Below are 22,329 nucleotides of genomic sequence, written 5' to 3'. Positions count from 1 at the left end.
TATTTGAATAAGGACAACTTAGCTGTCCTGATGCCTAGGGGTCTTTGAATAGGTTGGCAAAAACAATCTAAGATCACAGCTGAATCTTATTTTATGGTGTTGACTCTCAGGCTGGTTATGCTCACAATTTGTGGCTGAAGCAAAGGACAAAGCAGAAGTAGGGAGAGGAGGTGGAGGAGGTAATACAGGAAAGAAAGAATTGATGTTCGAAAAGCATAAAATATATAGTTAGCAGAGATTACACAAATTCTCAACTGAATGTTTCTTAAAATACATCAAATCGATTAAAATTGTTAGCATAGAGACTATTTCTGTGTGACAACTCACAAAAATAAATTAATTAAATAGTTTTAAAAAATTCCCAAGTTACTCAGTTCTCCAGGAGCCAAAAAACAGCTTAAAAATTTTTTTTAATGTTTTATTTTTATTTTTGAGAGAGAGAGAAAGGGAGAGAGAGAACACATGTTGGAGCGGGAGAGAGACAGAGAAAGAATGGGACAGAAGATCCAAAGCAGGCTCCAGGCGGACAGCAGCAAGCCCAATGCGGGGCTCGAACCCACAAACTGTGAGATCAAGATCTGAGCCAAAGTCAGACGCTCCACTTGCTAAGCCACCCACGCACCCCTAGAACAGTTTAAAAGCAGCAGGTCAGGGGCACCTGGCTGGCTCGGTCGGTTAAGCATTTGACTTCAGCTCAGGTCATGATCTCTCGGCCTGTCGGCTCTGTGTGGACACCTTAGAGCCTGGAGACTGCTTCAAATTCTATGTCTCCCTCCCCACCCCACCTCGTGTCCCTGCCCCACTCACACTCTGTCTCTCAAAAATGAGTATTAAAAAAAATTTTTAAAGCAGGTCAATTGGTAGGAAGTGATAACAAGTGTCAGCAGAGATGGGGTCAAACTGGCCCTCATACACTGCAGGTGGGAATGTAAAATGGTGCAGACATTTTGGAAAACAGTCTGGCAATTCCTAAAACTTTAAACATTGTGTTACCATATGGCCCAGAAAGTCCACTCCTAGGTCTGTACCCATGAGAACTGGAAATATATTTCCATGCAAAAACTCGTGTATGAATAAAGTTTACAGCAGTATTATTCATAATAGCAAAAGACTGGCAACAATCCGTATGTCTGTCAATGGTGAATGGATAAACAAAATGTGGTATGTCCATACCGTGGAGTATAATTCAACCACAGAAGGAAAAGAAGAATTGATACACACTACAACATGGATACACTGAAAAGATTATGGTTAAGTGAAAGAAGCCAGTCACAAAGGACCACATATTACATTATATCATTTTTATGAAATGCCCAGAATGGGCAAATTCACAGAAACAGGAGCAGATTAGAGGTAGCCAGGGGATGGTTGAAGTGGGGAGAAATGAGAAGTGACAGTTAATGGGTAAGGGACTTAACTTCTGGGGGTCATGAAAACATTCTAAAACTTACTGTGGTGATGGTGGCACAACTCTGAATACACTAAAAGCCAGTGAGCTGTACACTGTAAACAGATAGATTATTAAGGCTCTGAATGATATCTCAATAAAGCTGTTATTTAAAAAAGAAAGAAAGGCAGGGTTTTGGACTGGGACCCCCAGGAACCACTACATCCCACAACCGGAATGTGCCTGGTTCCAGTGCCTGTGGCACCTTCCTTACAGGTTCCTGTGGCTGACCTCCCGCTCAGGCTTGCTTTATTTATGAGATGATAAGGTTTCAGCAAGCAATTCTGAAAGCGACCTATTTGGTACCACTTCTAAAAACATTAAATGAGTGCGTCATCAGAAGAGGCCAAGGAAACTAGCTTACAGCAACCAGCCGTGAGGAGATGCTTTCCACCAGATACTGAGGTATAATGCCCTGCAAGTTAGGACCCACGCCGGCTCCCTCACAGCGGGCAGATGATTCGCTTTCAAGAAAAGGAAAAACCTGAGCTATCTGCTCAGGGTTTGTGCCCTGAGGGTGTTGTGCCCAGGGAATACCTGACTGTCTCCTATCCCTCTCACCGCACTAGGACGTGGGGTGTGAAGCACCTAAGAGGTCCCCCACCCCTGCTTTTTTAAAGAAGTTATCTTCTTTATACCAATCTTAACAGAGAGACAGTGTTGCCCTCATTGTATAGGCAAGGCAAGAAGCTTAAATTCCAATAGAAACCATCTTAAAGGCAGTCACCCCAGGTTGCAGAGTCGCCTGACTCTACAGGCCATGCACGCTCCCCTTCCCCACCTGGCCTCCCTTCCCTACTTATGGGCAGAGGCAGAAGTGCTTCTGTGAACACTCACAAGAACCCACAGAGGTTTCCCGTGGCTCTGAGCCCACCTCCCTTGCCCCAGCACACCCCTGGCCTTTGGATGGATTTGTGGTCTAAGTCCCTGAAGTCAGGAATAGACAGAAATCCATCCATCACTCACTGGGACAGATACAAACCTCAATATAATTTGTTTTCCAATGGTTTCAGCCTAAAGTTCTGGTTTGGCATTGGCTTTTTAACAACTAACAGCTGTAGGCAATTTTCACACAGAATAAAGACATCAATAAGGCAGGGAGTGGAATTTTCTCCCTTATGAATATAGAGCAATGAGCTGTCTTCAAGATGTACATGGAGCTGCCACCACACAGGCTCTGGCTTCGGTCTCATCTGGGGAGTCGGAAAGAGGACAACTGAAAAGACGGTGGATGTGGATGATTTGAGGGTCCTGGCTCTGCCCACCAGCTCCAGCTACCTGCCACCAAGTGGGTCCTCATCTCTCAGCAACATCCATCTCCTTAGATTTGACTTTTGGTTTTAGAATACTTTAAGTAGGATACGTTGGACCAGATGGACTTGACAGATATATTCAGAACTTGTCATTCAAAAGCAGCAGACTACACATTCTTCTCGAGTGCACATGGAATATTCTCCAACATAGATCACATACTGGGTCATAAAATACTTTAAGCGGGAAATAAAACCAAGCCCATGAATACATTATTGCCCTTCCTGATAGCCATCAGGGTAGATGATTCACCGCCTCTCCCTGGAAGAGGAGTATATATCCTCCACCGCCCCAGTAACCTCAGGATGGTCTATGTGACTTGTGGTGCCAGTCTCTACAGAAGGATGACCCATCCTTACCCTGGCAGCCACATGATTTTCACTGGTCAGAGAAAGGGGCAGAAGTGCCACATGCCATTTCCAAGCAGAAGCTTAGAGCCTACTAGCAGTTCACCATGTCTCTCCTTCCTCTTCCACTGGGCCTGGGTCTCGGATGAAAGATGGCAAGGAACAGAACCACACCTGACCCACAATGGACATGCAGCATTGGCAAGTGATATGCTACTGCAGTTTTTAACTATCACAGGATGAACTAGCTAAGATGACTGAGACAGCCACTGATCCCCTCCCACTTCTCTTCCTACCTCCAACCACCCACCACTCACATCCTCACGTCTTCCCTGACCATCCTCCTCATCACTGTGTCCCATACCCCACAACACATCTACACACCATGCAGAGGCGGGTTGTGCTTCTTCCTCTACTGGCATCATACTTTTTTATCAATCCCCTATTGCTACTGAAACTGTCAGCTGTTTCGGAGAAGGTTCTAGTTTTTCATTTCTAATCTCCCCATTAACACCTAGATCATACGCTCTGCACGCAGAGGTGGGAGAGGGAAGAGATTCCTGAAACACCAAAAATATTCATCAACATCTTAACATACAAACATGCTGCCGAGAGCCACCTCCTTCTTCCCCAACCAATTCTCGTTGGTAATAGGCTTGTGAACACTCTCTCATATTGGCTTATCTTATAGGATGGAAAAGCCTATAGGTACATCCTGGTCTGGAAGAGCTGGAGTAGTCTAATCAGTTCAGGTATTACCCCTGGAGGGCAGTAACCCAGCCTGCGTTACTTTCATGACCTAAGAGTCATGCAAAATGATAGCACTCTCTAGTATCTGTTGAATGATATAAATGGTCTGATTGGTCTAATTAAAACTAACTCCATTATAAAATGCCGGCAGTGATTGAGGGAGGAGAGAGTATTCTGTAACATTTACTGAGCACCAAATGAGGGTCAGGCACCGGGCCATTCCCAATATGTATTACTCTTACTTAAGACGCTACCATCAAAGTAGGAGGAGGAATTATTTTTTTCTCACTTTCCAGAAACAGACTCATATGCTTTTTCCATACTTACACAGATAATAAAGTCAGAATAGTAATTTGAACCAACGTCTTCCTAATCCACATGCCAGTACCCTTTAAACAATGCCATAATATCCCCCTGAAACATGGAATGGAAAGAAACACTACTTCAGAGGTGCCTGAAAAGCTAAGCTGAAGGGAGCACTTACATCTTTTGAGGACGAGGTCCTACACCAGATACATCTCTCACTTTAGTATAATGGATTCTAAAATATGATAGGATCCATAAAAAGTTTCCCACAACAGTTATTACTGCAGTCCGATCATTAGGCTAAATAATTAACTGTGCTTAAGTAATAATGGCTTTCATCAAAGGATCCAGGACAGGAGGAGGAGTATGACTAGTTTTTAAGGAGACATTAATACTGTACACTGAGAGTAGGGGCAGAGAAAGCATGAGAGAATTGTGGCGGGTGTGAGGCAGAGGCCCCAAGTATAGACTCATACTGGGATGGGGAGGAACAGAAGGAGCAGCTTGGGATGCAGTTCTGCCACATATTTGAAGTTCTAAGGGTCTAAATCCCTTCACTTAAAGCAAAGCCCTTTGAGGTAGCAAAGCTACTCTCTTCTTTCTCCTCCTCCAGAGGCTCAGTGCTCACAAGCTGGGGTGCCAATGTAAAGGGGTCATTGCACTAAAGAAGGGCAAGGCCGTGTCTAACCAACCCAACCTCTCCTCTCCCTCCTGGCTCCCAGCCACCACCAGGGAGCAAGTTGGGGACTCACCACAAGTTCACTGAACATGACATCCAGCTCCTCCACAGGGGGCATGGGTAATGCTGGCTCCATGGTCTGAAGCGCAAAGTTGCTATCGTTTCGCAGCCGATAGGTGATTTCTGGGTGATCATTATTTCGGAAACAGCAAAAGATGAATGAAATCCCCCGTCCACCTCTCTTCCTTGGGGCCATGGCTGATTTCTGTTCTATTTCTTGAAGTGACTAAACTCTGCAAAAAAAGAACATGACAGCGGTTAAAGGTGCAAAAATGGTAAAAGAATTTTGTTTTTAAGCCAGACCAATTTAAGAAAGACCCCTCTGCACTGGAGGCAGTTAAAAGCCTACAGGGCATAGAGAAGACAACCCCAAGGTGTTCTGGAGTCCAGGTGGACAAAGAGCACATCCTTCTAGTCACTTGTCAAATGTTTCCTGTGACCAACTGCTGGGCAAACAGTACAATTCTCCCGCTCTGTGCCACAGCCACGCCCCAGTCACACTAGGCTACTGGCCATTCTTTGTCTATCACACGCTCTTTCTTGCCAGCCCACCTTGTTCTTTAACATCCCCTGCAAGAATGACCTTCTCTTCCTCACCCCTTAGGAATCTAGGATCTCTTATCCTTTAAAGTTTGATACCAATTTCTTCTTTTTTACCTTCTCAAAGGAGAGTTAATCATAAGTATGCTAAGGCATATCTATCCATTCCAGCTCATATCATATTCTAAGTTCATTAAGAGAGTATTGTCCTATTAGACAACGATAACTTCAAGTTAGGGGAAGGGACTGACCATCAAACAACTTGCTGGCCCTAGTGCCCTGCACAGTGCCAGGAAGGAAGGAGGCACTCAGCTCATGTTTATCATGTTGAATAATTTAAATTCATAACAAAGGAAGAGTGATTTCACATGAGCTAGAGGAGTCAGAGATTTCCAAACAGAAAAGATCAAATGAGTTCACCAATACAAAGACAAAGTATATTCACAAAATAGAATACTATGCGCTCATTTAAAAACAATACAGCATCTGTTTATGTAGATATGGAGACATGTTCAAGATACCTTATGATATACTGTAAATATTACAGGATTACATGTTTTAAAGAATGGATATATGTTTTTATGAATATATGTAAGAAAGGGCTAATAGCAGTAACCTCTAAAATAAAAACAGGGGATTGGAGAACCATTCTTTTTCATTTTGTACCCTTTTGAATTTGAATTTTTATCATAAAAATACATTTTTTTTAGGGGTGCCTGGGTGGCTTAGTCAGTTAAGCGTCCAACTTTGGCTCAGGTCATAATCTTACGTAGTGGTTCCTGAGTTCGAGCCCTGTGTCAGGCTCTGGGCTGACAGCTCAGAGCCTAGAGCCTGCTTTGGATTCTGCATCTCTCTCTCTCTACCCCTCTCCCACTCACACTCACTCTCGCTCTCTCCCTCTCTCTCTCTCTCAAAATAAACACTGAAAGAAATTTTTAAAAAATACATATTTAATTATAGTTTTTTAAAATTACAATTATATGTATTGCCTTGGGAAAATTCCAAAGTTATACTGTCAAGTAAAAAGAAGCAAATCATAGAATGATGTGTACAGCATGGTGCCACAATGGCTTTTTAGAAACAACCTCATACAACAATACAAACTGTAGTAAAAGTTTTCATAAATAACTATGATTTATAAACACTTCTGGAGTCAAGATCCCTGCTCACTTAAAGGACAGTGGTCTTCAAAAGACGAAAAGTCTTTGGGATGGGGATGGAAGGGAAATGTTAAGAGCAGGGCATCCCTCATGTAGCGCTATGTGATGATCCAACTGGCTCTGGAATAACAACTTGGCCAAGACATCCAATATCCCCAACTGTGGAAGCATATATCTCCTGGCCTAAAGTGTACTTGTTCAGTGTCATGGGAGACATGTGCAGTGCCTGGGATTCCTTTGGCAAATGTGTGTTAATATCTATGATAGGGGTGACTGGGTGGCTCAGTTGGTTAAACGTCTGACTTGGGCTCAGGTCATGATCTCACCATTCATGGGTTCGAGCCCCACGTCAGGCTCTGTGCTGACAGCTAGTTCAGAGCCTGGAGCCTGTTTCAGATTCTGTATCTCCCTCTCTCTCTGACCCTCCCCTGTTCATGCTGTCTCTCTGTCTGTCTGTCTCTCTCTCTCTCAGAAGTAAATAAAACATAAAATATACCTATGATATATCAGGCACTATAAGCACTGAAGGATACATAAAGGAAATGGTTCACTAGGAGATTATAATCTGGTGGGTGAGAATACTACCAAATAGTTATAAATCCAGTGAATCCTGTGTAATCAAGTAGGAAGAACAAAGGGGAGACTCTGGGAATGGTCCATGATGGATGAGTGGAGCTTAGATAGATAATGGAAAGCAGGGCATTTTGGCAGAAGGAACAGTGCAAGCAAAGGCATGAGGTGGGAAGGAGCATGGAGATATAGGGAACAAGTGGTGGTGTGGCACAGACTGCACAACACAGCCTTCCCACAGCAAAACCCTGGGGCTCTCATCTTCCTGATCAAAACCCACCAAAGTCTCTCCAATACCAATCTAAATTGGGTCCCAGTGCTCCATCAAATCAGATCCAACTCAACTTCTCTTTCTTATCTCATTGAAAAGTATCTTCCAGTTTAGCCAACAGACCATTTTCCACATCCCATACACATCCCACACTCCTCTCACCTTCCATCCCAGTGGTCTGCTCATTCCTTCTGCCTTTATCTTTGTCAACATGCTCTCCACCCTGAGAGCACCCATCCTGACAATACTTAGTGAGTATGGTGAGCCCATCCACTGCTGGTGATAACTGAAATTTGTTTCAACATTTCTGAAGAGTAGTTTATCAAAGCCTTGAAATAGTCATACCTTTGACAATATTTCTACTTCTAGAAATATATCCCAATTAAATATTCTGAGATACTATCAAAAATGTTGTCACAACAATTTTCAAAGCATTATCTAATAACTGAGCAACAAGGGCCTAAGGTAAGTGCTAGTAACAGAGGACTATATGAAAAGGATAATCATGGTTTACTAGATGACAGATGACCAAGCAGTCCTCTCTAAAAGAATATTTAGTGACATGCAAATTGTATCTGTAAGATAAAGAATAGGTGTACAATGTCCCATTTATGTAAGAACAAGTGTACATATATGAGCAGGAAAAAAGGATATGAGAAACACACCACAATGTGAGCCAGCAGTAAGCTTGTGTCAAATGTGGGGCTTACTTAAAAAAAAAAACAAAAAAACAAAAAAAAAAACTCTGTACTTTCCAAGTTGTTACAATGAAGACATACTACTTTCACAATCAAATGAAGATGAGAGGTTTTTTTTTTAAAAAAAGTATACGATTATTTGTTTCTATGACAGATGGAAGGAAGGGAATGTGCAAAAATGTTCTTATCAAAAATATCCAAGTTATGGTGATCTATACACCAGTGTCTCAAACGATCTGAGGCGAAGGACAACTCGCTTCCCACCAATCTGTTAGAAATGTATTTTTGTAAAATATAGTACTACTATTTCAGCAATGGCAAATTGCTATAAGAATTTCTCTAAGAGTGCAATTCTTGTACTCTTTGTTAATCAGCATGGATAGGCAGCAATGCTATGGATGTACACCAGGAGATGCGAGTTCAGACTTAGTTCATTAAAATATAACCGTTAATGCCTGTCTCCGATGTATGTCCTCAGGACAGGAGCCATATCCCCCGTGGCAGCCAGGCTAGAGTCCTGCACACCCTGTCACTCAACTGTCAGTAAACTGAGGAGACTGTTCAGGGATTACTGTCAAGGTCTGCGTGCCTAAGCACCGTTGTAGGGGAGTAAGGAGGCAGTGTTCACACTACTGGAAGATGGGAGGAAAAAAAACAGCAACAGGCAAAAGCCAGTTCATGGAGGTCATATGGTCCATGCTTAGCTTTCAAGTTTATTTCCAGGCAGTCTTGCTAACCTACCCCATTGAATGTGGTCTGGACCCTCTTAGCATTTTGTGACCCCCCCCATGAGGCACTGCCAACACTTAATTTGTGGTCTGGGTCTTACTTCCCCTATTGAAGAATCAACCCCATTGAGGAAAAGTGCCCTTGGTTTGTGTCACTTAGTGCCTCACACACATAGAAGCATGACCAAAGTATTTAGGAAACAAATAGAGAGCAACTTTACTTTTGTACTTTATACATTGTTTCACTTAAATCCAAGTTTTATTACATTCTGGCTGTATTGAGGAGGGGTGCACAGGAAACACGGTGACCTAAAAATCAGCCCAAAGCATTTCTTAAGTCTTCTTTTTTTTAAACCAGCAGTTCTATAAACCAAAAAAAAAAAAAAAAAAAGAAGAAAGAAGAAAAGAAAAGAAAAGAACAGAAAAGAAAAGAGAAAAGAAAAGATGAGGGTCTTGGCTAGATTCTAAGATGGGTGATAAGATACAGAGTCTATCACATTTAAGAACCTAATTGAAATCATTTTAATAAGGACCGAAATATTACCTTTGACAGGTGATTTGTGTTTAAAAGCCTCAGTAAAGCTCAAAGGCCAAGTTTTTATGCTGGCTCCTCTCTGTGAAGCCAAATTCAAGGTCCTCCATTAAACCCATCCTTGAACTGTAGATGAGGGCAAAGTTTTGAGACTTCTAACAGGCTGCCACTTTTTAAAATGTTTATTTATTTTTGAGATAGAGAGAAAGATAGAGTGTGAGCAGGAGAGGGTCAGAGAGAGAGGGAGACACAATCTGAAGCAGACTCCAGGCTCTGAGCTGTCAGCACAGAGCCGCATGCAGGGCTCAAACTCCAGAACCATGAGATCATACCTGAGCTGAAGTCAGCGGCTTAACCAACTAAGCCACCCAGGCACCCCCAAGCTGGCATTTTTAATACACATACCTGGAACTGCCCTGTTAAGAGCCTAGTCTCCTAGATACAGACCGAAGTAGAATCAAAAGTAATCATCCTATTACCCCACAGTGGCAGTAGACACTTCTGGCCAGCCTCTCTTAACTGCTCTAGCACCTTCACCAATGAGCAATCCCAACAACTGCCTGTGTATGTAATTTTACTAAGCACAATCACACCCATCACTTCATTCTATCATCCTCATTTCACCTATCAGACTTAAGGGAAGGCTTGGGAGGGAGTGGGGAAGTTAGGAAGAAAGAACTTGGAGAGAGACTTGCTTTGCTGGAGAACGTAAAGGGATATTGACTGGAAGAAGCCTAACTGGTTGGGAGGGGGGCAGAGAAGCTTGGCAGAGGTCAGGGAACCTGAGTGCCTAATCCATCCGGAATCCAATCCCCACCCTCTCCAACCTCAAGGCCATGACCTTAATTCAGCCTCCCCTTATCTCTCATCTGAATGATTACAACAGTTCTGTAACTCTTCTCCTTGACCCATGATTCTCCAGTCTAGGGGCTGACAAACTTTTTCTGTAAAGGGCCAGATAGTAAATATTTTTAGCTTTGCGGGCTCTTAAGCCTCTATCACAACTAGTCAACCCTGCCATTTTATTATGAAAGCAGCCACAGACATCTGTAAAGAAATGGGCATGCCTGTGTGCCAATAAAACTTCACTGTGGACACTGAAATTTGAACTTCATATAACTTTCTCATGTCACAGAATATTGTTTTTTAAAACCTGTTTTATTATTTAAAATGGTAAAATGGTAAAAACCATTCTGAGCTCATGGACCATACAAAAATAGGTGGTGTGTGCATGAAGGTCCATGGGTTGAAGGTCACCAACAGCTGCCTTAGTCCATCATATTCATCATTTAATTCATTAAGTCAAAATTCTGTTGAGTACTGAGGTGCTTGGCTGGCTCATTTGGAAGAGCACGTGACTCTCGATCTCGGGGGTCATAAATTCAAGCCCCATGTTAGGTGTAGAGATTAGTAAAAAAATAAATAAACTGGAATAAAAAGTTTATTGAGTGCTGATTATGTGCCAAACACTGTGCTAGGCACTGAGGAAAGAGGGATGAAAATGAGATAATGTACCCTTGGAAAAGGCATACAAAAAAATCAAGTAAACTTTAACTATTCATTTTGGTTGGTGTTACAGGGGATGCAAGGAAAAGAGAAAGAAAATGGTGGTGATGGTGGTGGAAGAGACAGTGACTTTCAATAGTGTGATCAGGGACAACCTCTCCAGAGAGAGGGCATTTAAGCTGAGACTTAATGGATGAGTGGAACCAGTCCTGCAAGGTGTTGAAGGCAGATGATTCCAGGTGGAAGGAGAGCATGCAGAAGCCCAGAGCAGGTGGGCAACTTGGTACGTGAGTCAGGGAAGACACCTAGTGTGGCTGGGGCATAGTGAGTAATGGCAGTGTTAAGAGACAAGAAGCTGGAGAGGGGAGGGGCCCAGACCCCAGGGCCTTGTACAGCAGAGTGAGGAGTCTGGGGCTTATTCTGGGCACATCATAAATGTGATGGTGTCACTCAGCTCTGTGCTATCTCCTGGATACAGTCCAGCTTCCCGCCTGGACCACAGACCCTCCATCGCCTAGTCCTTGGCTACTTATTTTCTATCCTTGTCTCACAATACCATGAACACTGCCCACCCATGTGCCCCCCCCCCCACAGTGTGCATGTAGCAATCAGACCTTCACACAAATCACATTTTTGAGCCCACACATCCATGGTTCCTTCAGCCTAAGGTGCTCTTTTCCTTATGAACCTGTCTTCTACGGACCATTCAAGACCCACTCAATGTTTTAATGGGCCTTAGGTTTCCTGGAGATGGTCACACATTTCTTTCCACACCCCAAGCACTATATATATAGTTGAGTGGTTTTTGGTTGTCTGGATTTTTTTTTTATTTTTTTTTTAATTCACGTCTGTTTCCCCCACCAGACTATGAGATCCTGAAGACAGGGCCTATGTTGCATTCAGTCCCTGGCATGTGGTATACTCTCAATACATGTTTGTTGAATGCAAAAGCATAAATGCCTAAGTGAACAGATGGTTTCATCTCTGAACGTCAGGGTTGTGTGACTGGGTGTTCTTCCCACAGTTGCCTGCAGATTTGTTTTTCACAAATGCCAAGACATTTAAAGTCAACCAGATCGCCAAGTGCTCCTTAGCCACTTGTCAAGCTTTCCGATGCTGACAGTAGCCTCACAAACAGATTCCATCCTCCGGGTATTTGCAGCTTCCCTCGAGCAAGGAGCTTCTTTCTCACTGAATTAGCTCATGCTTGGTTTTTCTACCCATCCTCAGAAGTAAGCTCCATGGGAAACAGACCTACTGATAGAATCTTTTAGACTTTTCCCCAATTCCTTACATTCAATAAACACCTCACCCAAGAAAGTATTCACTTCTTTAACTATCAGAGCTGAACCTCAATAAGCCAGACACAGCATTAGGTGCCAAAGACACAGATGAAGAAAATCCACAGACTCAGGGAGATCACAGCCTAATGGGGACATTTAGGGAGCAGCGAATTTGCTAACTCTGTCCAGTGAAGAGGGAATGAGCAGTCACTGAAACCTGGGGCCTGTGTTTCCACATCTTGGGCCCCTTTTTAATCAGATCAGCCTGAGGGAAAGGACTAATTCCACCATGACAGCTGGGCCGTCAACCAGAACACATCTTCTAATCTCAGCTCCTGGCACCGATGCAGAGGGGAAGAAGTCACTTCTGTGACATCCAAAATGCAATCCATCTATAACATTACAGATGACTATTGCTATGCCGTGCACAAGGAAGCAATTAAAAAGCTACTTAAGATTCTGGAGCAGGTGCATTCTGCTCAGCAAAGAATAAGAAATTTAATCCATCTGTGGCCTAGCTCAAAGTCAGAGTCATTTGTACCGCTCTTTAACAAAACAAAACAAGACTTTCAATGTGGTAACAGTCAAAACCTGAGGGCCAAATTTTGGGGGATCTAGATGATGATGATCATGATGATCTAAAACTCTGGAGAACTTACAGTCCACAAGAAAATCCTCTTTAACACTCCTTTGATAATGCCAAGTCACAGCACATATGTGATATGTAAGCTTTGTTTTCCACAAAGCAGTACAGTATCTGTACCTAATAAATGGGAAAAACTTGAAAGTCATGTTGACAAAACAGATTTGGATCCATGCATACATCTTTCTAATTGCTTCATCAGGGACTTTTGCCACATGCTGATAAGATGGCTTTCCAGACTCCCTGGCTAAGTAACCGAGGTTCTCCTCTAACTAAAGTGGTTACAGGGGAAACAATTTAGATGCTGGAGGAAGGGAGACAACAGGGGACCATGGGTTCCTGCCAGCCACCAACTTGATTAGACAGTTGAGAGTTCCTGCATGGACTCGCATATGTATCATACCCACTTCTATCTTTTTAATCAAGACAGTATTTCACATTTAATTCTCCAATTATAATTTCAATACTAAAACACTGGCTATGTTCCTTCAATTGCAAATGGTCTCCAGAATTTCTGAGTATCACAGACATAAAAAGAGGGACAAGCAAAAAAAAAATTATACTGTAAGAGCAACTTTAAAGAAAATAGTCGGGGAACCCTCTGTTTTCGTGCCATATCGATTGTTTTCAGAGATGCAGTTTATCCCACATTTTGCAATTTTCCAATGGGACCTGACACACAGCTTTGGTCTCAACAATACGATAATGTTAACCCAAATTCTCTTATCAAGAAGAATGTGAAAAGAAAAAACTGCTTTGCTTCTTTCCTTGGCCATCTCTCTCCCCTCTCACATTCCTCATGTCTGGTTTCATTTCCCAAGCACACCAGATGCCAAGTACTATTTGGAGCTTTAAAAAAATCATGGGATACAGTCTAAAGGTTGTAGGAGAAACGCTTGAAAAGGGATGTGTTTTCCCCACAAGTTTCAACATCCTCTCCACCAGGAAACGGAAAGGGCGTTTCTCAGTGTGTCCAGCGGAGGGCCAGCCCTTCCCACACACTCAAGTCCCAAAAGGATATTCAAATGGGAAGGATATTCAAATGGGGCACTTCTGGAAGTGGGTCTTAGAAATTCATGCTGCAGTCAGTCCCTTCAGCTCACTGACTTTCCTGATGCAAGAGGAAAACAGTATAGGCACCCTAAAGCAGGGCAGTGAACACAAAACACACTCTCTCCTGTGTGTCCTCTCTGCATCAGTCTGTGTGTGTGTGTGTGTGTGTGTGTGTGTGTGTGTGTGTGTGTGGCGTGGGGGTGCAAAGTGGAAGCCAGAACTTGTCCTATTCCTTCCCCGCTTCCTCCCTAGATAAGGGAGGAAGGAACCCAAGGGAAGTCCATGCACACCCTCAAGCCAGACCAAGCGTCAACCAGCACATAATTCTTTCTTCCAAGCTCAAGTCATAGACTCTTGCCAGAAAACACCTGCTCTTCATGTAAAGAGCAAAGGAGGGGACCTCACCCTAAGAAGCTGGCAGTGACTCTTCTGTCATGACTCAGTACTTTAACCACGGGTCTGGGACATAAATCCCTAAAGCCAATACAACACGGCTCTCAAGTTAGGAAGTTTGTGTTGTTCACGTGACAGAAACCAGTCTGGAAGCCAGGACATCTCGTCTCGATCATCTGGGAGAAGAGCCAAACCAAAAGTGTCATTGGAGCCCCCACCAAAGAAAGCACAGCCTTGCCAGACAGCCTGTGCCCTTGGGCCTGCCGACCTGTTGCTAGTCTGTGAGTTAAGGCAATAAACAAGTTAAAGCTGAAGCTGAAAGAAATGCAAATCGCTTTCTCCCTTTGGGTTTCCATCTTCACCGCCTCTAAGGGATCCACTTAGATGTGCAAGGACAAATTTAAATGAGGGGTTACAAAAACATAGGAAGCTCCGACTCAATGGCCAGTTCTATCACATCAAAGATCTCACTCTTCCAAGCGGCCAAGTTTTGTTCTTTAACAAATAAGTAAAACGAGCAACTTTCCTGAATCACCTAGCAGCTTGTTCTGGAAGAATAGGAGAGTAGGACATCACAGTCACCAGAGGAGAATGCGAGCACACTGCAGGGCACCAACTGCTTGCCTGTACCCTATGTGCTCCAGTCCTCTCCTGACCCTACTTTGGTAACCCCTGAAGTCAGAGTCTTCACTGCAGGCAGATGTGGGGCCTCCTGAAATGCCTTCCCACTGTGATGATCACACTTCAGGGGTGTTAGGTTTCAGACCTTCCCAACAAGTAGCCAACACTTTGGCGCGACCTACACAGAAAATCTAAGTGATGTTAAAAGACACTGCCTTAAAAGATGTAGATTACTACTCATTTTTTGGAACCTTCTCACAACTGAAATAATTCTGGCAAATCCTGAGAGAGAAGAGGTTGAATACATATATATACTTACTTCGAAAAACTGTGCTTTCCAGATCTACAAGTGAAGTTGAATATGACTCAGAGAAGATAAACCAGACGTACTCTGAGCCAAGGACGCACAATGCCACCCTCAAAGTAACATTCAGTAGTCCCTCTTCCCAATGAGGCCATAAGACCGAGTCCCTCAGAAAAGTGAGTATTGCTACTAACCCTCCCTGACCCCAAACCAGATGCTGCTTGATCTTTTCCTTTCCAAATGTAACATTTTATCATCAAGGCGTTTTATTGCCAAGCAGGTACAGCTTTTACTTGTGTGCAGGCCTTTATGGAGAATAACGTCCACTGGCATCCCCGGGAAACTAGTTCCCTGGACTGAAAATAAAGAAAGGAAACCTTGCCTGGAGGGCTTTATATGTTCGTGTTTACTGAAAGAAAATTTAAAACTCACTAATTACCTTCTTTTCATGTTCTGACTACTTTCGTGCCAAGATTCATACAATTGCAGTAAGAGAAAATGAAACACCATGTAGAACAAACTTTCTTGGTTAAACTTAGCCTCATTCTCTGGGAACTATTAAGAAACCCCATCCTTCTCATGGAAAATATCTGTGCTTTTCAGTGAGGGAAAGACTAATGAACAGACACAACATGACACAGGCGGCCATGGAGGCTTGACCCCAGTTCAAAGAGCAGCGCACCCACTTCTTTCCTGGACGAACTGGAGGAAAGAGCCTAAAGTCCTCTCTAAATGTGTAATGGCTTTTAAGTGGACATTACAAAGGGAACGGAGAACTACCTTGGAAAGTTGGAAGGAGGATATATATTTGTTAACTACTGTTTGGTAGAAATGTGTTAACCAGATTCCTTTCTCTGACATTCCTGTGTGTATCAGCAGAACACATTCCTGGAATGAGGCTGGTTTAATCTCTACAGGGCAGTTGTCATCACTAAATCAAGGGCTCTGCAGGTTAGTCAGCTTATCTGCAAATTGTGGGAAATTCTCTGAGAGTTTTAGGGGTCGTGTGGGAAAAGGCAGTTTAAAAAGTCTTCGCTTTTCCTGTATATTTTAAAGCATTCAACAGATTTAGCATTTCAACCCAACCACTTACACAAGAACTACCACATAGCACGCCCAACTGAGTCACTGCAAGGACGCTGACATGGGCAATACTGACCCGATTCCCCTTCACATTTTACTCAGGCACTGACCTCATCTACTTATTACTCTACTTTGTACATCTGAAGGCATCTTGTCTATCCAGGAAAGTCACTGTGAATTAGTAACCAAGCTGGACAACGTGACTGTCAGCACCCACGGCCAAAGGCTTTCATACTTTTGCCTTAGAGAGGTCATTCTGAACATGTGTGGACACAGCCACCATTTGCCATTACAAATGTAAAGATGTTTATAGAAAGCTAAGTCCTTGGTGATTCCTGGGTTTAAAATTATAGGGTGGTGAGTTGTTTACTAGATCCTGATTCTCTCCACAACGCCTGCTGCTCAGAGGGGTTCATTTTGGGCAAGGCCAGCACCACACCTATGCTCAGGCTGTTACTAATGAGTCCTGCGCATGACAAGGCAGGGAGAAGCCACCCAGAAACTATAAGGACAGGTGATGGAATCACATTATGAGAACTGGAACTCCCTTTGAAAGAAGTACCCTGCCCTTTATAAAATTCTAACTACAAATTTTACCTAATAAACCTTCAAGAGAGGCTTATGAAAAGAAACTGGTAAAAGCTTCAACTGAATCCAAGTTCAGATGTAGAAATAAGGCAGTAAAGACATACTCTGGCTCCTACCAGTTTGGGATGCTGTGTGGCTCTAGTAGGGGTTGCTCTTAAGTAAGAACTGCCCCAGCTCTTCACGAGAGACACACATACCCTCTAATGATTAGAACTGAAGGCATTTCTTTGTCACATCAGCCTCTAAAACCAATTTCCAAAAGACAAAGCACTAAAAGGACCAAGAGAAATAAAATTTTGATGTGGGATTTCCCCAATCTCCCCTCATGTTGGGAAACTCCATAAGCACTTAGATATACAACCTTTCAAAGTCTGAACAAATTTTTTCTTAATGGGGGCAAGGTGAGAGAGAACTTCAGCCTCACAATGGGCAATCTAATAACCTGTAGATGAGAAAGTCAATTGTATTGCCTCAATGGAATGCAAAATGGCAGTATCTATTGTTGCTTTTAATGTACTGGCCCTTTGACCCACATCTAAGAATTCCTAGATTCCATATATAGAGATTAACCTATAGATATAGTTACTCATAAGCACAGAGATATATATTAATGAGGATGTTCACTACAACACTGTAATAGAAAACCCATTCATCATTTTTAACAGAGAATCAGTCTAAGTGACCTTCAATAATTGAATGTTTTAATAAATATTTGTGCTCCTGTGGTGTAAGACACTGGTTTTCAAACTCCGATGCCCAAACTTTATTTACTCCATACCAGTTACATCAGAATCTCTGCTATTGGGGGCCCAGGCATGGGTATTTTTCCAAACTCCACAGGCAATTCCAATGTGCAGGTAAGTTTGAGAACCAGTGCTACAGAATCCTATGCCCACATTCAAAGAATGTCCTAGGTCCTTGAATATTGACATGAGAAAGATCTAAACATATTCAGAGGAGGAGAAAAAGAAAAAGAAATCAAGTTGCATAGCTAAACATATGTATCACCATGTATGTAAAAACTAAAACAAAATTGTGTTTGTAACAAGACACACACACCTATATATGTGAATGCATAGAAATCCTTCCAGAATTATAAGTATAAACTGTAAAGTTGTTCAAAAATTTAGCCAAATGCTTGGCACATGGCAGACGCTCCATAAAGAGTGGCTATTATTTCCACGTGCATCTAAATTTTTGGAACCTATGGTTTGGATAATGAACTCTTCTTATAAGTGCATCAGACAGTATTCTACGGACACTAGGAAGTTTGCAAGTCTTCTCAATAACTCCATTAAGATTCTAAGTATACACCTGAGTAACTCGTTAGTCTTTATTTAAAATTACAGCTTGCTCTGTGCGTACACGAAACCCATGCCCCCAAATGCAAATGGCTTCACTGTCAATATTACACTGATTGGAGATCCACCAAAATGGCCCATTTATAAGTTTTCTATGTCAGCCAACAAATCTTAAAACTACAGTGTAATACTACATGCCACCTTGATGAACAAAGAGAGGAAGAATATTCCCAGGGCTACGTGTTAAAGCCATAGGGATGACAATGTGACAAACTTCAGAAAAATGTTTTGTTTTATCTTAAATTCTTCATATCCCAAGAGGCAATCAGTGGAGCACTTCTGGTTCCCTGAAGCCATTATGTTGGAAATTCTTCAAATGGTCACGGGGCCAGTTAAAAGAAAAGTTGGGAGATTCTATTCTGTTTTTTCTTTTTATTTGGCTCTGTTTCAATTATACTTCTATTGTGAATCAGAAATCATAAGGGCATCACAAATACAGCCCAGGCTTAAGGATGCTCCTACATGGAATGAAACTTAATATGTGGTACAGTCTTTAAAAATTTTTTTTAATGTTTATTTTTTTATTTTAAGTTTTTTAATGTTTTTCATTTTTGAGAGACAGAGTGTGAGCTGGGGAGGAGCAGGGAGAGAAAGGGAGACACAGAATCTGAAGCAGGCTCCAGGCCCTGAGCTATCATCACAGAGCCTGACGCAGGGCTCAAACCCACAAACCATGAGATCATGACCTNAGTCTTTATTTAAAATTACAGCTTGCTCTGTGCGTACACGAAACCCATGCCCCCAAATGCAAATGGCTTCACTGTCAATATTACACTGATTGGAGATCCACCAAAATGGCCCATTTATAAGTTTTCTATGTCAGCCAACAAATCTTAAAACTACAGTGTAATACTACATGCCACCTTGATGAACAAAGAGAGGAAGAATATTCCCAGGGCTACGTGTTAAAGCCATAGGGATGACAATGTGACAAACTTCAGAAAAATGTTTTGTTTTATCTTAAATTCTTCATATCCCAAGAGGCAATCAGTGGAGCACTTCTGGTTCCCTGAAGCCATTATGTTGGAAATTCTTCAAATGGTCACGGGGCCAGTTAAAAGAAAAGTTGGGAGATTCTATTCTGTTTTTTCTTTTTATTTGGCTCTGTTTCAATTATACTTCTATTGTGAATCAGAAATCATAAGGGCATCACAAATACAGCCCAGGCTTAAGGATGCTCCTACATGGAATGAAACTTAATATGTGGTACAGTCTTTAAAAATTTTTTTTAATGTTTATTTTTTTATTTTAAGTTTTTTAATGTTTTTCATTTTTGAGAGACAGAGTGTGAGCTGGGGAGGAGCAGGGAGAGAAAGGGAGACACAGAATCTGAAGCAGGCTCCAGGCCCTGAGCTATCATCACAGAGCCTGACGCAGGGCTCAAACCCACAAACCATGAGATCATGACCTGAGCCAAAGTCAGATGCTTAACCAACTGAGCCACCCAGGCACCACCAATATTTATTTATTTTTAAGGGAGAGAGAGAGAGAGAGAGAGAGAGAGAGAGAGAGAGATAATCCGAAGCAGACTCCAGGCTCTGAGCTGCCAGCACAGAACCCAACGCAAGGCTGAACTCATGAACAGCGAGATCAAGACCTAAGCCGAAGTTGATCGTTTAACTGACTGAACCACCCAAGCACCCCAGCATGAAGTACAGTCTTAAGATGCAATCAAATATATTTTAAAACTGTATTTTTATAAAAGTGAATTTAGTACAATTTTCAAAATTCTTCTCTATTTTAGGTAATTGTAGAAAGGTATGCAGCATCCACACTTACTTGGGCACTGAACGTTTGACCACAACAACTTTAAAGTTGGCTTCCAGCAATTTTTTTCCCAAGTATATGCTAAGTTTCTATGTTTTAAAGGTAGAGTCCTCTTTATTGATCATTAAAAAGTCACCACAATGCTTATAGAAGCAAATGAAAACATGGTGACCATATGAATTCATAAGAGGCAAGAGATGGTCTTTCCTGAAACAAGATTTTATCCAGGAATTTTATGAAATTGAGGTCTGAATGCTGACAATAGTCCTATGAGATTAAGATTCTAATTATTTCCTGGCTACATCTTCCAAAGTTTATGTAGTTAAAACCCAATTCCTTCAAATATCACTAAATATTCATTGCAAACAGCTGGATAGGAAATCTATGATTCTCAGAATTGCAAAATGATTACCAGTATACTAGTATGGGTCCCAGTGAAACACAGTTACCTTTACTTTGGAAGCAATGCATTGGAAGCATACACTGGAAAGCATACATCGTCAAAGGGAAAGAAAATGTATTTTTCAGAGCTCTTCACAGTATCATAAAAAAGAAGCACACACAGCTCATAGGACAATGAGGACCAAGTCTGAACAAATGGTCCAGCGTCAGTCAATGCAGTATGCCTATCAAGTTTTGGGAAAATATCAAAGATTAAAGGAACTCTATCTGATACCTGCTGAGTTAATAGGCTCTTTGGTAAGTGAGTTCCAAGTCACTTCCAGAAAGCCCAGATGACCTTGGAAGAACCAGATAATGATGCCATTCCTGAAAGTTAAGAAGTCATACAAAGATAGAGTCTTGAGGAAGTACAAAGTCAAGGCATGTGCTCTCAGAAAAAGTGTTTTCCTTTTTTTAATATGGACTTCAAAACTGCCTACCCTATACATAATAAAAGCAACTGAGCATAGAGACAGAATAAGGGAAAGTTGAGAGCTAGCAGGGTTTGCCAAGGACAGGAGAACATGTGTGTTGAATAAGTGAACTGGTGAGTATATATCATCTCTTTTCATAAACAAAGCTAACAATCAACCAAAATAGAAACTACTAGCAGCTACAAGAAAGAGTGTTTCTCACTGGTGATTTCTCTTCATGTGACAAACATCCTTGGGAAGCTATTCACATAGCTTAACAAACAATTCTGAAACTGCATGAGCCAAACGAATAATGAAGAAAGATCTTTATTGAATTTTAATTACTTTACATGGATTACCACACTTGTGACTTAAACTCGGGCCAAAAAGAAAGGGCCATTCCACAGTCAACAAGGGGGAAGTGTGAAGGAAGCTGATACTAGCCAGTGCCCACTCCACCCAACTCTGTAATTTTCTATATAATTAGGTGAGAACAGTAATTGCTTAATTGCATAACTCAAGAAGACATTTGCTTCTCATGCAAAATTTATTCCAAATGCAATAACAAGAAAAGTTCTGTTGTAAATTATTACTTTGAGTCATTTACGAAGCCTGCGGTAGTTGCACTGAGGTTAATATTTGGATTTCCTATTCTGAGAATATTGTTAAACAGTCAAAAGTCATCAAGTGGCTAAATATGGGAAGCTATCAATATAAGACTGGTTAAATGATTCAGGGCACCTCTGTATGATGAAATACCATATAGCCATTAAAAAGAATGGGACACACTTTCTATTGCTAAGAGGTATAAATATATTAAGTTTCCAAATTGCAGTATAAACATGATATATGATAAATGTCAAAGGAATATACTGAAGCATGGAAAGAAACTGTCTAGCTTGTGATATAGTAATAGCTACAAACGCCCATCAAGTAGCTCCTTCTAGAGAATAAAATGGACATTGGAAAAGGAAGGAAAGTTGTTTGCATCTCAGTTCCTTCTAATTTTTTTAAAGAAAACATAGGCTTAGACTATATTTTTTTCTTGGCCATGATTATCAAGCTGTTTCTCAGTGTTTAGAAAGTAACTACTTATAAAAATTAAGTAGCTTTCTGGGACACCTGCCTGGCTCAGTCAGTAGAGCAGGAAACTCTTGATCTTGGCTTCGTGAGTTCAAGCCCCACATTAGGGCTTTTTTACTTAAAAAAAAATTAAATAACTTTCATTTATCAACCCTCTTCAACATGCCAGCCACTTTCATTGTGCTTTACATCCATTTGTTACCTCAGTGCAAAAAGAAATAAGCCATGAATCCTTAAGGGTCTCCTCCTGAGAACACAGTCCACTGTCAATGAATTTCTATGCTCTGACCATAGCGCTTTAATTTCTGCACTTCTCCACTTTACCACACCCACCTCTGCAATTGTTAGTTCTCAAAATGAAAAGATCTGCTCAACTGTAAAACACCAATAT

General features: G+C 41.8%; 1 protein-coding gene across 1 annotated transcript in view; it reads right to left on the bottom strand.

Moving 5' to 3' along the window:
• DAAM1 (dishevelled associated activator of morphogenesis 1) overlaps positions 1 to 22,329 on the bottom strand; it is a 173,547-nt gene that overhangs the window by 99,508 nt on the left and 51,710 nt on the right. The window contains exon 2 of the mRNA XM_077768810.1: positions 4,914 to 5,133. Within this exon, the coding sequence (XP_077624936.1) occupies positions 4,914 to 5,096 (183 nt within the window). The 5' untranslated portion in view covers positions 5,097 to 5,133. The remainder of the gene's footprint in view (positions 1 to 4,913; positions 5,134 to 22,329) is intronic.

This window comes from Crocuta crocuta, unplaced genomic scaffold, assembly GCF_008692635.1.
Source record: "Crocuta crocuta isolate KB4526 unplaced genomic scaffold, BGI_CrCroc_1.0 scaffold10, whole genome shotgun sequence".
In the NCBI taxonomy this organism is placed as follows: domain Eukaryota; kingdom Metazoa; phylum Chordata; class Mammalia; order Carnivora; family Hyaenidae; genus Crocuta; species Crocuta crocuta.
This window is presented reverse-complemented; position numbering and strand designations above follow the sequence as displayed.